This window comes from Nematolebias whitei, chromosome 22 (assembly GCF_014905685.2).
Source record: "Nematolebias whitei isolate Nwh7 chromosome 22, NemWhi1, whole genome shotgun sequence".
Lineage (NCBI taxonomy): Eukaryota > Metazoa > Chordata > Actinopteri > Cyprinodontiformes > Rivulidae > Nematolebias > Nematolebias whitei.
In genome coordinates, this window is record NC_056519.1 from 21,627,160 (window position 1) to 21,643,392 (window position 16,233).

At 39.8% G+C, this 16,233-nt stretch overlaps 2 protein-coding genes across 2 annotated transcripts; both read left to right on the forward strand.

The window, feature by feature from the left end:
• The first annotated feature begins 168 nt into the window (after positions 1-168).
• nudt5 (nudix (nucleoside diphosphate linked moiety X)-type motif 5) lies at positions 169-7,431 on the forward strand. The gene is made up of 10 exons (XM_037696291.1): positions 169-186; positions 504-567; positions 2,506-2,573; positions 2,658-2,710; positions 2,906-3,013; positions 3,118-3,213; positions 3,328-3,429; positions 6,594-6,602; positions 6,683-6,736; positions 6,812-7,431. Exons 2-10 carry the CDS (start codon positions 511-513, stop codon positions 6,919-6,921), a joined length of 657 nt encoding a protein of 218 aa, XP_037552219.1. The 5' UTR covers positions 169-186; positions 504-510; the 3' UTR covers positions 6,922-7,431.
• Positions 7,432-14,866: 7,435 nt separating this feature from the next.
• Positions 14,867-16,233, forward strand: LOC119428289 (tripartite motif-containing protein 16; the record flags this gene model as incomplete). Its single annotated transcript, XM_037695954.1, is given in 2 exon segments — positions 14,867-14,956; positions 15,367-16,233. A coding segment is annotated over 1 exon segment (732 nt), but the record flags the coding sequence as incomplete, so codon positions are not given.

Genomic DNA, 16,233 nt, shown 5'->3' on the forward strand with positions numbered 1-16,233 from the left:
AGATAAAGTATCTAATTAAAAATAATAATTTAATACAATTCAAATATCGAATTTGTATCTGTTGTTGAATTTGAATGTATTTGAATCTGTTGTAGTCACGATTGCGACACAAAGAAATTATCTCAGAGTGATGCATCTTTCTAATAACCCCTCTCTGCCGCTCGTTTCACTCGGTTGGGATTTCACGTGAGTTAAGTTTAGTTTATGTCAATTTGTAGAACAGTTTTACGTTTAAAAGACAAAAGCTTCGACCCATTGGGTTGATATCGCATGCAAAAGCCTTTCGCTTCTGTTCAACGAACAGAAGAAAATACAGGCGAGCCTGTTATAGTAAAAGGACATAATGTAACTGTTTTAGTCAAAGCCTCGTCGTTTCAAAGCAAAAATTTCTCACAGTTTCGTCACTTGTTTACAGTCTCATCTAAACTCGCTGAGGTGATGTTCAGTTTTTTTGTTGTTGTGGGTTTCTAACTCAATTCTCCTTCATGTTTTTAACGGAACAGACTGAAAATGAGCAACTCTGAGGACCCCAGAGTAACCACAACACCACACATAGAGAAAGAAGAGGTTTGTATGTATTTACTCCACATCATTGTAAGACAAACCACACCAGCACAATGTCAAATAATTTCTACAGAAGTAAAGCTTCGAGTTGTGTCAGTGTAAAGTTTGTGACTGTGGCTTATTGTGTTGTATTCTGTTTGTTAGGAGGGCAGGAGCTCCAAAAAACTGAGTCAAATCAACTAATTTTGAGCTAAAAACTGCAAATTTCACGCTCTAAATGTAAAAACCCTACATCTGTTTTCTGTTCTTGATTGGCAGAATGATAAAAAACCATCAAAACAGCCTGTTAACCTAACATTTATACCAGGGGTCTGCAACCTTTTGGATCAAAGTGCCTGGAGCCACGAAACCTGCCACAACTGATGATCAACTGGTGGCCCATGGGCCACTTTGAGTTAGTTGGAGAGAGGGCTTTTCTGACCAGTGGGGGCGACGTTTTAAAACTAATAATCGATAATGAATGTCAACATTTATTGATGTTTTTATGTACAGATGTAAAAACTTCTAGTTTCTACCTTTTAAATGAAAATGAGAACACTGAACTCCGCAGGCCCTTTCATGCGAGGAGGAATCAAGCGTTTGAAGTAATAAAGCAAAAAATAGTAGTAAAAACCAGAACAGTTCAATTTCCTGTAAGTTTTAGTCGATGCTTCGTAGAGCCACAGATGAGGGACTAAAGAGCCACATGTGGCCACAGGTTGCAGACCCCTGATTTAGACAGAGCCCACTTCATGTGAACACCACAGACTCATGTTTCGCCGTGTTGTTTTACATGATTAGTGTTTAGCACGGGGGGTCTGCAACCTGCAGCTTTGCAGCCACATGTGGCTCTTTGGTCCCTCTGCAGCGGCTCTTTCAAGCTTTGACCAAAACCAACATGAAACTGAATTTTATCTGATGTTGTTGTTTTTTTTCCAACCTTTATTTATACAGGCTAGCCTCGCTGAGCTACGGGCACTCATTTCCAAGCGGGACCTGTTCCAGACAGAACACCTACAGACAACAATAACAGTAGACAATGACAAACAGTAAAAATAAGCTTAAAAAAAAAAGTTATACAAACAACAAAAAATTACTAGTTTTAGCAGTTTTCCTGTCACTTCCTTTGCAAATATGTGGATATTTGTACTAAAACACGGGAGTAAATTATACTTACTTTGACTTTATGCTTTATTTCTTCAAAGTAGGATACTCATATTTCTCCACAATAAAAAAAAAAAACATAAATGGGCACAAGTGACGTCCTGCAACCCGAACAGGAAGAAGCGAGTAAAGGGGAGGGAGGGAGTCTTTTCTTTTGTCTCAACATGTAAAAATATCAATAAATGTTAACAATTACTGGATGTGTTTAGTTTTATAATTTCACACCTACAAACCAGAAAAGCCTCCTCTAACGAACATAAAGTGGCCCATGGGCCACCAGTTGATAATGGCAGTTGTAGCAGGTTTTGCGGCTCTGGACACGTTTAATTTAGTGAAAGAAAGAGCAGAAATGTCTTGATGGTAAAGGTTGCAGACCCCTGGTTGAGCTTAGATCTTAGATCCTTAGTTACTGTTTCTTTTGATACTTTTTTGCTATTGTTGAATGTAACTGGGACCCTGTGCACAATTTCATTCCACCTCATGCACCACATGTGGTGAAATGCCAGTAAGCCTACTTGAACTTGAACATTTCTGCAGGACTTGTACGTTCGTTATAAGATTATTCTGTTGTTGCGATGAGGTCAGAATCGTGTGTTTCCGTCCTTCGTATCAGATTTTAGACACTTGGAATGATTTTTACTGAATTCACTTTTTTGAAGCCAAGAAAACCAGTTCGAACGATAACAACAAGAGGAAATGACTCCTCGATGTGATACGTAGAACTAAGGGGTTGGTTTTTACAAGTACCTGAGCACACTGAGCTCGTTGCATTTATTTTGCCTCGCTTGTGTCTTCCAGCTCGTAGCAGAAGGGAAATGGGTGCAACTGGAGAAGACCACATATGTTGATCCTGCTGGAAACACCAGGTTGCTGTTCAGCTCGTCTGTTTTTAGGTAAAAAATTAATAAAAATCAAGAAATATATTGTTCAATTTCTTTGTTTCCTTTAAGGATATGGGAGACTGTGAAGCGAACAACTAGAAGGAGCAACACAGACACAGACGGTCAGTATTTTTATTATTTTTTCTTTGTCTAACAGTTGATCAGGGACGTTTTTGCTTCAGGTTTCCTTGTAGGGACTAATTTTACAACTAAGTCTCGTTGGGGGGTTAGGTTTAGGGTAAGGGTCAGGCTATTGAAAATGAATAGAAGTCAATGTAAAGTCCCCAAAAAGTATGTTTACAAGAACGTGTGTGTAGGTGTGGGGATCATCGCTCTGCTGAAACGGACGCTCCATAAAGACTGTGTAGTGATGGTGAAGCAGTTCCGTCCTCCTTTAGGACGCTTCACTCTGGAGTTTCCTGCTGGTCAGAGAGTTTGTTTTTTTGTAACCTTTTACTTAAAATCAGGAACTTAGAACGTTTCTTATGACTAAACGTCTGTCCGGTGTTTTCGTTTCTGCTGCGTTCAGGTCTGATTGATGAAGGGGAGACAGCGGAGGCCGCTGCAGTGAGGGAGCTGAAGGAAGAAACTGGCTATAAGGGGGAAGTAGTCGGCGTCACTCCAGGTACTTGATTGCATTAGCAAGTGGTATCTTATCTCCTGCTGTTGCTCAGGGTCAGGGGTCAACAGTGGGCTCGTACAGATGTTTTATCTTAAACCTTTGCTGCTGTGGTTGCAGTGACCTGCCTGGACCCCGGCTTGTCGAACTGCACCACCCAGATCGTTCTGGTCAACATCAACGGAGACGACATGGAGAATATTCACCCGGTGCAGCAGCTGGGTGAGAACGGTCGTCTTCCGTCACGTTCCATTACTGAACGTTCAAAAACCGTACAGAACGTCTAATCGAGGCATGTTTTAGATGTACGGACTCTTCAGTTCAATTCAACCTTTATTTGTACAGGTTGGTCTCATTGAGCCTCGAGGACTCATTTACAAGAGAGACCTGATTTAAACAAAGAATGATGACAGTAGACAATCATAAAAAACATGTAAAATGAAAAGTAAATGGAAGAGATTATATTAAAAAATGAAACAAGCACAGCTACGTTATAAAGACTTAAAATAGATGAAACAAAGGTCAACAGTGAGTCCACTATTAGGTCCCTAAAGCTAGTTTTACCAGTTGAGGATTCTAGGGCTGGGCAATATGAACCAAAATTAATATCTTGATATTTTAAAATGAATGGCGATATACGATATATATCTATGTATATATTTTCTTTCCACAAAAGTACCGTATTTTCCGGCGGACACGTCGCTCCATCCTATAAGTCGCATCAGTCCATATTTGTCTAATAAAGTGGAACAATCCTTAAATATTTAGCTTCGCCGTATACGTCGCATCTATTATGCGTCACCAGTGACAACCTGGAAATGTGGGCCGGTGTTGTGCCAAAAATCGATGGGCTGCCAAATGGCGACTGCAGGAGTGTGCACGGGAGGACTTTAACAAGAATTTAACAAGATGAACACTTAAAAACAATTATTTGTTTGCTCGAAATTATAGCAAAGGTGTGTCTCTGTCTAATATTTACTTAATAAATACACTTTAATGGTCAAATCAGCTGCATTTTGCCAGGGCGGTGCAGCACAGAGCAGAACGAAAGTGGATTTTTTTGGCAGACTGATTGAGTCATTAATAGCTGGTGAAGATTCTCGGTCATCCAGGACATGGTAAATTCACAAAAGTTCAAGAAAACAACAATAAAGTATAAAGTAAAGTATAATAAATAAAGTCCAGTTATTTTTGTCTTGAACTTTTTTGAATTTGTCATTATAGTCACGTTTACGTTTATATGATACAACGGCATGCCTTATAGCTATTACTACTCTGCTACCATCTAGTGGCTGAAAGTGGTACTGCTAAAAAAAATCAGTCGGAATGAATGAAAACGTCATATCTCAGGCAAAAAATGGTTTATAAATATGGGGAAAAATCCATAAATATGTCGCTTCAGCGTATAAGTCGCAGGGCATGTAAATTATGCAACAAACTGTGACTTATATGCTGGAAAATACAGTAATAACAAAAGTAAATTTCTGAGTCAAAGCTTTGTCCCAATTCCCAGGTGCATTGATTAACAAACAGCTGTAACTCTACTAAATAACGTCTAAAAATATAAACTATTTACATATACAGTAGTCCTTTGTTTATCGCTGGGGATCCGTACCCTGAAGCCTTGTGATAAGTGAGAAACCGCAAAGTAGGAATAGTAGTACAAGTAGAAAGTAGTACTTCATTTTAGTATTTATATATACAGTATATTAAGGCGTTTTAACCCTTCTCACACTCTTACAATATTCTAACCAGAGTTTCTAAACGCTCTAAAAGAGCACAGAATGTCATGATTTCAGCTCTGCCTCCTCTCAGCCACGGCTGCACTTTGCCACCTGCAAGCGCTCGCTCTTGGCCACGCCCACTTCTCTGCTCTGCACGGAGATCAGCTGCAGCAGGAAGCTTATCCTGCAGTGTGGGCTGCACAGAGGTGCAGCAGGTGGTAAATAATTTAAAATAATTTATTTTAAATTCAAATTCCATGCCGATCGTGCGCCTCATCCATCAGTCAGCCGATTGTGTGTCATGTCCGATCTTATTTTGAAAAACCACGATAGAGCGAGTCTGCGAAAAACGAAACATGAAGTAGCGAGAGACTACTGTAGTAAATAATAATATTCTTCAACAGTGCTGCCTTCACGACGTTAGTTAGCCCTGTTGTCTTTAGCCGTCTTGTTCCACAGTTGAGACTGGGACCGTGTCTTTAGCGATACGATAAGATGCTGATTTATTAATGTCGCGCTGCCTCTCATTGTTCCTAGAGTTTCATTCAGTCCCTAACAAATCCGACCCGGCCCCAGCCCGTAGCCATCATTTCTGAACCCCACCCAACCCAAAAAATTAACAGTAATTACAGGTCTAAACCTGAACCCCACCCCCCACCCCTCTGCCATTTTTAATAAAGCTTTGACTGCTTATATAGTTATTAATGGTCAGCAGACACACTTGGCTGAATAAAGGGGGCAGAATATCAGAGCTGAGGAGGTGTTTGTCCTTTCATGGCTGTCAAAGCGCATTAAATCCCTGCTTCTGCCTGCATTCTGCATTATTCATACATGGACCCTGCTCTGACATGTCGGATATTTTGGGATCTCGCCTGTTTGGGTCGTCGGCTGCGTGCGTCCGCTGAGCGCAGCTCAATCTTTTTTAACTTACACCACCACCTTCTAAAGGAAAGAACAAAGATGTCTCGTTTGTTTGAATGTCTTTCTTTCTTTAACTGAACTTTTTTACTTCTTTCAAGGCCGGTCAGCGCGTGGTCAAATGGCCGCGTGCAGCTGGTGGCCATATGGCAAGCCATGTTGCCATATAATTAGATCATCAGCCTCGCACGTCCACTGACGCAATCAAAAGCCCGACACCAGCCCGGCCCTAATCCGGGTCGGGCTTTGGGCCCGGGTTAGAAATGACAGCTCTACTACTTATAGCTACTGTTTTTGCTAAGTTTAGCATTTTGCTATTTTTATCTACTGTTTTGCCTCTTTTACTCTTTAGCTACCATTCTGCTCCTTTCAGCTTTTAGCTACAGCATTTTGCTGACTTGTAATTTAGTGTCATATTTTGCTACTTTTAGCTACAGATTTGTTATTGTAAACATCTGTCTTCCTAATTTAGCTACATTATTTGTATTTATTTTAGCTTTGGGATATGAACTTATAGCTACTGTTTTTTTTTTTCTTCTTCTAATTTTAGCATCTGTTCTGCTTTTAGCTTTTACCAAGTGTCCTTCTGGTCTCAGTTTTTAGCTCGCCTTCTGCTCATTTTAGCCTTTCTGTGAAAACGGTTCTGTAGATTTCAAAATCTTGCTCGTCTTAAAACATTTAGCAGTTTGAAATGGACTTGTTGCTTTAAAGGGTTAATGTTGCTCTCTTGTGTTTTTCCCGCAGGTGATGGAGGTGAGTTACAAATAATTTTTTTAAACAACCTTTCGCCCGAAACCTAAATCATTTTTCACGCCCCGGTCGTCTCTTTCCAGAGTTTGTCGAAGTTATTCTTTTGCCGCTCGATGAGTTCCAGACAAAAATTGATGGTGAGGCTTCCACACGATGGCGGGACTGTGGGAAATACGCTTTGACCAACTCTCGGCTCGTTTTCTCGCGAACAGATCTGCTGCAGAGAGAAAAGATCGTGGTGGACTCCAAAGTTTACATCTTCGCCATGGGGATGGCTCAGGCCTTCTTTAAGCCGAGGGAGCTGCCGGTTCTAAAGCAGTGATGCAACGAGGAAGATTTAGTCTGCGGGGCTGGAAAACTGAAGAGTTTCACATTTTAAATTGGAGTTATTTAAACAAAAACGCTAGTTTTTAAACCGAACGTAATCTTGTGTTTAAGCATGCGCTGTCTGTTTCTAAAGTTTTCTCGACTAATAACGGCACCGCGGGGTTAAAAACCCAATTTATTCATGAATACAAGCAGACCTCAAACCTGAAACATCCAAATGTTTGAACTCTGTCACCAACTAGCATTCCTGTCATGACAAGTATTACTTTTCAGGCCTTTAGGAGACTCAGACTTTAGTTGTTTTTTTTTGTAGCCATCAGAAAACATTCCTTTAGAAGTGTGCTTTAACTTTTTGTATTAGTTGTGATGACTGTAACGTACCTGATGGGTTGTTTCTGCACTCTGTAGTCTGTACTCGTGATTCCAGCATGATGAAGTGAACTTCAAATTAATTGTGTATTTGCTTGAGCAACTAGAATTTACTGACCAATGAATAAACGATACTACCTTTGACTGGAGGACGTGCTTTTTTGTCTTAAATCCCAAAGAGGTGAGGGAATAAAAAATGCAAACGTACTTTTGGATGTGAAACGAGTCTTCATGAATGTGTACGTAGTGTAGGCCTGGAGTTCTTTAAAGGAATGCATATCACCTTTAAGATCATCTTGTGCTGTAAAGGGACCAAATTAGCCATTTTGGTTAAGTCTTGGAAATAACATTGTGCTCCATCTCATGTTATTTGTTAGCACTCGGAGTACGTGTTGAAGATGACCCTCAACTACGACCAATTTTTTTTGTTTTGCACAATATTTGTTAAACTGACAGGTTGTATGGGTAATCAGAATCAGCTCGCGCTCATCTTACATTTTTTAACTTTATTATAGTCACTGCTCGAAAAAAAAGGGAACGCCTAAACAAAACAATAACTAAATCAGTCACACCTTTGTGGAATTTATGTCACCATTTAGGTAGTAACTTATTGTGTTTCAGCTGCTGCTGTGCAAGTGGAACACACAACAGCTGGAATGAGACTCAATTATCAAGACAACCCCAATAAAAAGAGTGATTCTGCAGGCGGTGACCACAGGTCATTTCTCTGTTCTCGTCCTTTCTGGTTGAACTTTTAGTCTCTTTTTCATTTTGTCAGTGCTGTAGAGGCATCGTGAGGTGTTTTTACAGCCGACTAAAGTTGATCAAGTAGCTAATCCAAGATGGAACATCAATGCGAGCGGTGGCAAGAAGATTTGCTGTGTCTCAGCACAGTGTCCAGAGCGTAGAATAGGCACCAGGAGACATGGAGGGGGCTGTAGGAGGGCTACATCCCAGCATCAGGACCACTGCCTCGCCCTTTGTGCAAGAAGGAACAGGAGGTCCACTGCCAGAGCCCTACAAAATGACCTCAAGCAGGCCACTAATGTGCATGTTTCCACTCAAACTGTCAGAAACAGACTCCATGAGGGTGGTATGAGGGTCTGACGTGCACATATAGGACCTGTGCTTACAGCCCAACACTGCAGGATGATTGGCGTTTGTTAGGGAACACCAAAATTGGCAGATTCACCATTGGCGCCCTGTGCTCTTCACGGATGAAAGCAGGTTCACACTGAGCACATGTGACAGAGTCTGGAGACATCATGGGGAACGTTATGTTCCCTGCAACATCCTCCAGCATGACCAGTTTGGTGGTGGTCAGTCATGGTGTGGGGAGGCATTTCTTTGGATGGCTGCACAGTCCTCCATGTGCTAGCCAGAGGTGCCCTGACTACCATAAGGTACTGGGATGAGATCCTCAGACCCACTGTGAGACCATGTGCTGGTGCAGTGGGTTCCTTCTTATGCATGACAATGCTAGGCCTCATGTGGCTGAAGTGTGTCAGCAGTCCCTGACACATGTTATGGCCAGTCCATAACATTGATGTTATGGACTGGCCTGCCCGTTCCCCATGACCTGAATCCAATTGAGCACATCTGGAACATCATGTTCCGGTCTATCCACCAAGGCCACATCGAACCACAGACTGTTCAGGAGCAAACTGATGCTCTAATCCAGGTCTGGGAAGAGATCCTTCAGGAGAATATCCGCCGTCTCATCAGGAGCATGCCCAGGCGTTGTTGGGAGGTTCTACAGGCACGTGGAGGCCACACACACACACACACACTGAGCCTCTTTTAGACTTGTCTTGAGGAATATTCACTGACGTTGAATCAGCCCGTTATGTTGTTTTCCACTTTCATATTGAGGATGAATCCAAATCCAGATCTCCAGTGTCATAATTTTGATTTACATTGATAATTTTTGTTATTTTCTTCTCAATCAAATCCACTGGGCTAATAATAAAGTTTGTCAATGGGAATATTTAATTAATTGAGGTCTAGGATGTGTTCTTTTAGTGTTTCCATTAATTTTGTTAGCAGTGTTATATGTTACATATATGTGTGTGTGTATATACAAACCGGATTCCCAAAAAAGTTGGGACACTAAACAAATTGTGAATAAAAACTGAAGTCAATGATGTGGAGATGGCAAATGTCAATATTTTATTCGTAATATAACATAGATGATAGATCAAAAGTTTAATCTGAGTAAATGTAACATTTTAAAGGAAAAATATGTTGATTCAAAATTTCACGGTATCAACAAATCCCAAAAAAGTTGGGACAAGTAGCAATAAGTGGCTGGAAAAAAGGAAATTGAGCATATAACAAACAGCTGGAAGACCAATTAACACTAATTAGGTCAATTGACAACATGATTGGGTATAAAAAGAGCTTCTCAGAGTGTCAGTGTCTCTCGGCGGTGGAGCGCGAAATTCAAACTTGGACGGACAAACTTTTGACGGAAAATTGTGGATTTTGGAGTGGACGGTTGGCATAAGCTGGAATGTGACTGGGTCAGAATGGCAAACCAGGTAGGAGGTAACGAGGAGGACATGATGTTAGAGGATTGGACGCAAGTAAGAAGAGGAAAAGGACAAGGTCGAGGAAGCGGCGGAGATGCGAAGGAAGGTGGGAGGGTGTTAGATAGTCAAGGAAATAAAAGAAAATTAGAGGAAAATAGTTCAGATGAAGAAAGAACAATTCGTAGGAAGGTCGTGAGGGAGGAATTTAAAATAATTCTCAAGTTTAAGAGGGAGGAAAACCAGGGATACTTAAGCCCAATTATAATATCTAAAGAAATAAAAAAGAAAATAGGAGAGGTAGAAATGGTGAAGGTGTTGAGGGATGGAAACTTACTGATAATCTGCAAAACTGAAGAACAAAAAAACAAAGCATTACAAGTTGATAATATCTGCAAAAAAGGTGGTGATAGAGAAACACAATGTTGGAGAAAATAAAGTACTGAAGGGAGTGATTACAGGAATACCAGTGGAGGAGGATTTGGATAAATTAAAACCAAGCATTGTCGGAGTAAAGGTGAACAGATTAAAGAGATTAATGAGAACAGTTGATGGAGAAAGAGTGGGAAGCATGTCTATTTTAATAGAGTTCTCCGAAACAATAATGCCAAATAAAATAAAAATAGGATTTATGAGTTTCCCGGTCAGGCCTTTTATCCCCCCACCACTCAGATGCTACAAATGTCAGAGGTATGGACACATGGCAGCGGTGTGTAAAGGCAAGCAGAGGTGTCCTAAATGTGGAGAGGAGCACAGGATAGAAGAATGCAGAGAGGACAAACAAGAAAAGTGCTGTAACTGTGGGGGTCAACATAGAGCTAACTCTGGAAAATGTGAGGTGAGAAAGAGAGCGGTAGAAATACAACAAATCAAAATGACTAAAAATATTAGCTACGCTGAAGCAGTCAGGAGTGTTCAGGGACAAAAGAAAAGAGAAGCAGACCAGTCCGAGAATCAAGTTCCACAACAAACCAAACTGCAAACAGAGGAAAACATCACACTGTCAGTAGAAAAACTCATTTTATTCATAGCATATGTCATCAACTGCACAGATCAGGCTAAGCACAGAACAGAGAAGATTAAAATAATAGCAAGAGGGGCAGAAAAGTTTCTGGGGGTCAAAGAGGCGTCTTGGGAAAACATAAACAAAGGGCTGGAAATAGATGGGAGACCGGTAACACTGGGCGATAAACTCAGATGTTAATACTACAATGGAATGCCAGAAGTCTTATTGCAAATGGACAAGAATTTAAGGGATATATTGAAAAATTAGAAGAAAAACCAGAAATAATATGTATACAGGAAACATGGTTAAAAGCAACATTAGAATTTGTAATTAAAGGGTATGAGAGCATCAGAAGGGATCGGCAAGAGGGAAATGGAGGAGGGTGTGCAATATTTATAAAACAAGGAACACAATATCAAATATTAAGAAAAGGAGTAGATTTAGAATATATAGTGGTGGAAATATGGGACAAAGATGGAAAATATAAAATAATAAATTTCTATAATCCTTGTTAAAATATAACAATTGAATCAATGGAAGAAATAATGGGATATTTAGAAGGAAAGGTAATCTGGTGTGGGGATTTCAATGCTCATAGTACACTCTGGGGTAAAAGTAATGATAAAAATGGTCAAGAAATTGAAGAATTGATGGAATTAAAAAACCTAGTGTGTCTTAATGATGGAAGAGGAACCAGAATCAACGTTAGAACAGGAGAAGAATCAGCAATTGATTTAACACTAGTATCAAACTCACTGGCTGTCAGTTGTGAATGGGATATTGATAAGAATACAACAAATGGAAGCGATCATTACCCAATTAAGATTAAAATACAAATAAAACCAGAAAGCAGAAAAGTAGAGGGGAATAAAAAATGGAATTTCAGCAAAGCAGAATGGAATAAATTTAATTATATCAGTGAACAAGAATTACAAAAAATTGACATGACAGCGGATGTAAATAATATAAATTCAAATATTTGTAGGGTTATTCTAGAGGCAATAGAACATTCAGTGAAGAAAGGAGGCGGAAGGAAAGAAAGAAAAATAGTACCATGGTGGACAAATGACTGTAATAAAGCAATCAAGTCAAGAAATAAAGCCTTTAAAATACTTAAAAAGAATCCTATTTATCAACATTTAATAGATTATAAAAGAGAACAAGCGATGGTAAGGAGGATAATAAAGGAGGCAAAAAGAAACTACTGGAGAAAATTCTTTGACACTATAGGGAAAGAGACTAAACTTGACAAAATCTGGAAAGTGATTAAAAGAATGAATGGCATCAGGAAAGAATATGTATACCCAGTATTGAACACAAAGGAGCGATGATTAAAGATAAAGATAAAGCTGAAATGTTAGCTGAAACCTTTAGAAAGACTCATAGTACAAATACTATCAGTGAGGAGGAAAAGAAAGGGAGGGAAGCCACAAAACTAAGGTATAAATATTTACAACAGAATAGTGAAGTAAATGATAATTTATTGAACGCACCATTTAAAAAAGATGAACTAAACAGAGCTCTGAGAAAAACCAAGACAACAGCACCAGGAAAAGATCAGATCTGGTATTTAATGATAGATCATCTCAGTGAACCATCCAAAGAAATCATTTTAGAGCTGTACAATAAAGTTTGGGAGGAGGGGGAACTGCCACAGAGCTGGAAGGAGTCAGTCATCATACCCATAGCAAAACCAGGAAAAGACAACACTGAACCGGAAAACTACAGACCAATCGCACTAACATCAAACATATGTAAGATAATGGAAAAAATGATTAATGAGAGATTAACATACTATTTAAATAGTAAAGGATATATATCTAAATATCAAAGTGGGTTTCAAAAAGGGCGTAATACATATGATTCAGCTTTACGGTTAGAACATGAAATCAGAAAAGCGCAGATAAATAAAGATAGTGTGGTGGCGGTGTTCTTTGATATTGAAAAAGCATATATGTTATGGGTTGAAGGGTTGTTAATTAAAATAAAGAAAATAGGTATTACAGGGAAAACGTTTAAATGGATCAAAAACTTTTTATCAAAAAGAACAATACAAGTTAGAATAGGAGAAGAATATTCTGAGAAATATGGTGTAGAAAATGGAACACCACAAGGCAGCATCATAAGTCCTTTATTGTTTTCTTTAATGATAAATGATGTTTTTGTAGAAATAGAGGAGGGAATGGGCTGTTCACTCTTTGCAGACGACGGGGCAATTTGGAAAAAAGGACGAAATATAGAAGTCACAGTAGAAAAAATACAGAAGGCTATTAATGAAATAGAAAGATGGGCAATAAAGTGGGGGTTTAAATTTTCAGTGACAAAAACAAAGGCAATGATATTTACACGGAAAAGAATTACAGAAGTCAAAACACTGAAACTATACAATCAAGAAATAGAACAAGTTAAGAGTATAAAGTTTTTGGGAATGTGGTTTGATGAAAAAGTAATATGGAATATTCACATTCAGAAAATTATTGATAAATGTAAAAGGGTCTTAAATATTATGAGATGTTTGGCGGGAAATGAATGGGGAGCAGACAGAACAGCATTAAAGATGATCAGGTCAACTATAGATTATGGAAGTGTAATCTATAGATCTGCAGCAAAAACACATCTGGAGAAACTTGACAATATCCAACATCAAGCACTAAGAATTTGTACAGGAGCATTCAGGACCACCCCAACCGCAGCACTTAAAGTAGAGATGGGAGAGATGCCTTTAGAATTGAGAAGAACACAGCTAGCAATACATTACTGGATCAACTTACAAGGAAATAACCCGGATCATCCAACATTAGACATTTTAAAACCATGCTGGGAAAAAACAAAGAGAGAAACAGGAAGCTCTGGTTGGATAATCAATCAGAAGATACAAGAAGTTCAAATAAGAAACCTAACAATAAGTCCAATAATACCGCTACCAACAATACCACCATGGATACTACCAACTGCAAAAGTAGATTTTACACTTATGGAAAAGAAAAAAGATTAAAAAAAACCACTTTTAACTCATATACAGTACAGAAATATATAAATAATTATTATGGTTACGTTCAGATTTACACAGACGCATCAAAAGACACAACAGGGAAAATAGGAATAGCAATTATCATCCCAGAGTTCCATAAGACACAAGTTAAACGGATTACAAATGGATTGTCAGTATACACCGGGGAAATGTTCGCAGTATTATTAGCAGTACAATGGATAGAAGATGTCAGACCATTAAAGACAATAGTATGTTCAGATTCAGGTTCATCACTTACAAGTTTACAGCACAGCCACTCAGACAGCAGAGCAGACATTTTATTAGAAATCCAGCAAGCATTATTCAGAATAATGATGATGGGTTTGGAAGTTGTATTTCTGTGGGTACCAGCACACACTGGGGTTGAAGGAAATGAAGCAGCAGACAGGGAAGCAAAAAGAGCAACAACACAACAAGTTAACTTTATAATAACTACAAGCAAATCAGAAGCAAGAAGCACGGTTAAAGAAAAACTGAAGGAAAAGTGGCAGAAAGAATGGAATGAAGAAAACAAAGGAAGAGGGTATAAGATCCAAAGAAGAGTGTGAGAGATGAGAACAGGAGGGAGAAACAGAAGAGAAGAGAGATTAGTAACAAGACTGAGATTTGGACACACTGGACTGAACAACACATTATTCACACTACATAAACACGAAACAGGAAATTGTCAGTATTGTGGAGAGACAGAAACAATAGAGCATGTGATTTTAAGTTGTCAGAGATATGAGAGACAAAGAAGACACATGATGGAGGAACTTAGAAAGATTAAAGAAACACTAAATATCACAAACATACTACAGAAAGAGTCAGGGAGTAAAAGTGTAAAAATTTTGATAAGGTTCTTCATTAAAACAAAGCTGATCGATAGGATGTGATTAGGACAGACAACACATACACAAGTAAATAGAATTTATTTATTTTATTTATTTTAAAAAGCATTCTGACCCACACTCCATACCAGTCGGTGGCGGTAATGCACACCATAAGTTGTTTGCCAACCACCAATAAAAAAACAGAAGAAGAAGAAGTTCGTGAAGAGAAGTGTGGCGCGCGCTGTTAACGGGGCGGATGTTCAAGAGAAAGCGGCAGACGTCATGTGAGTTTGTGATTTCCACTTACCTGTACAATAAATCTGCAATTATACTGAGGACATTTGTTTCAGAGGCTGCTTCAGACCTTAGAATAACGTTTCACAGTGATTAAAGAACATTATTGGGCACGGTCCAAACAGTTGTCAATTCATCACCTGTGGTGATCGAGCCACAAAGGAAAAGTTTGGTCTCCACATTACATTTTGTCCAGCAGGGGGAGACATCTGCGGCTGTAAACCAAACTAATCTGACAAAAAGACCATTTCTCTTTGGATTTGTGACTTCGTTGAACATTTTCATGATAAGAATATGGTTCTGTTACAGATTCATGTTGGTTTTAGTCTCTTCTTCCTGCTCTCAAACACAGCAGGTCCATCCAGTCTGTCCTCATATCTCCTTGTTCCCTCCTCTTCAGGTGATGTCACCAACAGGAGCTGGATGTTGGAGCTGATTGGCTTCATTCTCTCTGCACAGACACGTGATTTGTAGATCAGAGTTCAGTTTCACTTCTCAGGAAGAACTCACACACAGCGGCTGACTAAAACATAAAATGGCGCAGAGAGGAGATCAGCTGGACCAGGAAACTTTCTCCTGTTCGATCTGTTTGGATCTACTGAAGGATCCGGTGGCTGTTCCCTGTGGACACAGCTACTGTATGAGCTGTATTAAAACCCACTGGGATGAGGAGGATCAGAAGAAGGTCCACAGCTGCCCTCAGTGCAGGCTGACCTTCATACCGAGGCCTGTCCTGAAGAAAAACATCATGTTATCTGTCCTGGTGGAGCAGCTGAAGAAGACTGGACTCCAAGCTGCTCCTGCTGATCACTGCTATGCTGGACCTGAACATGTGGCCTGTGATGTCTGCGCTGGAAGAAAACTGAAGGCCATCAAGTCCTGTTTGGTCTGCCGGGCCTCTTACTGTGAGAAACACCTTCAGCCTCATTATGATTCAGCTCCATTTCAGAAACACAAGCTGGTGGAGCCCTCCAAGAACCTCCAGGAGAACATCTGCCCTCGTCATGATGAGGCGATGAAGATGTTCTGTCGTACTGATCACAAGTGTATCTGTTATCTCTGCTCTGTGGAGGAACATAGAGGCCACGACACAGTCTCAGCTGCAGCAGAAAGGACTGAGAGGCAGAGAGAGGTCGAGGTGAGACGAGAAACGATCCAGCAGGAGATCCAGGACAGAGAGAAAGATGTGGAGCTGCTTCAACAGGAGGTGGAGGCCATCCATCACTCTGCTGATCAAACAGTGGAGGACAGTGAGGAGATCTTCACT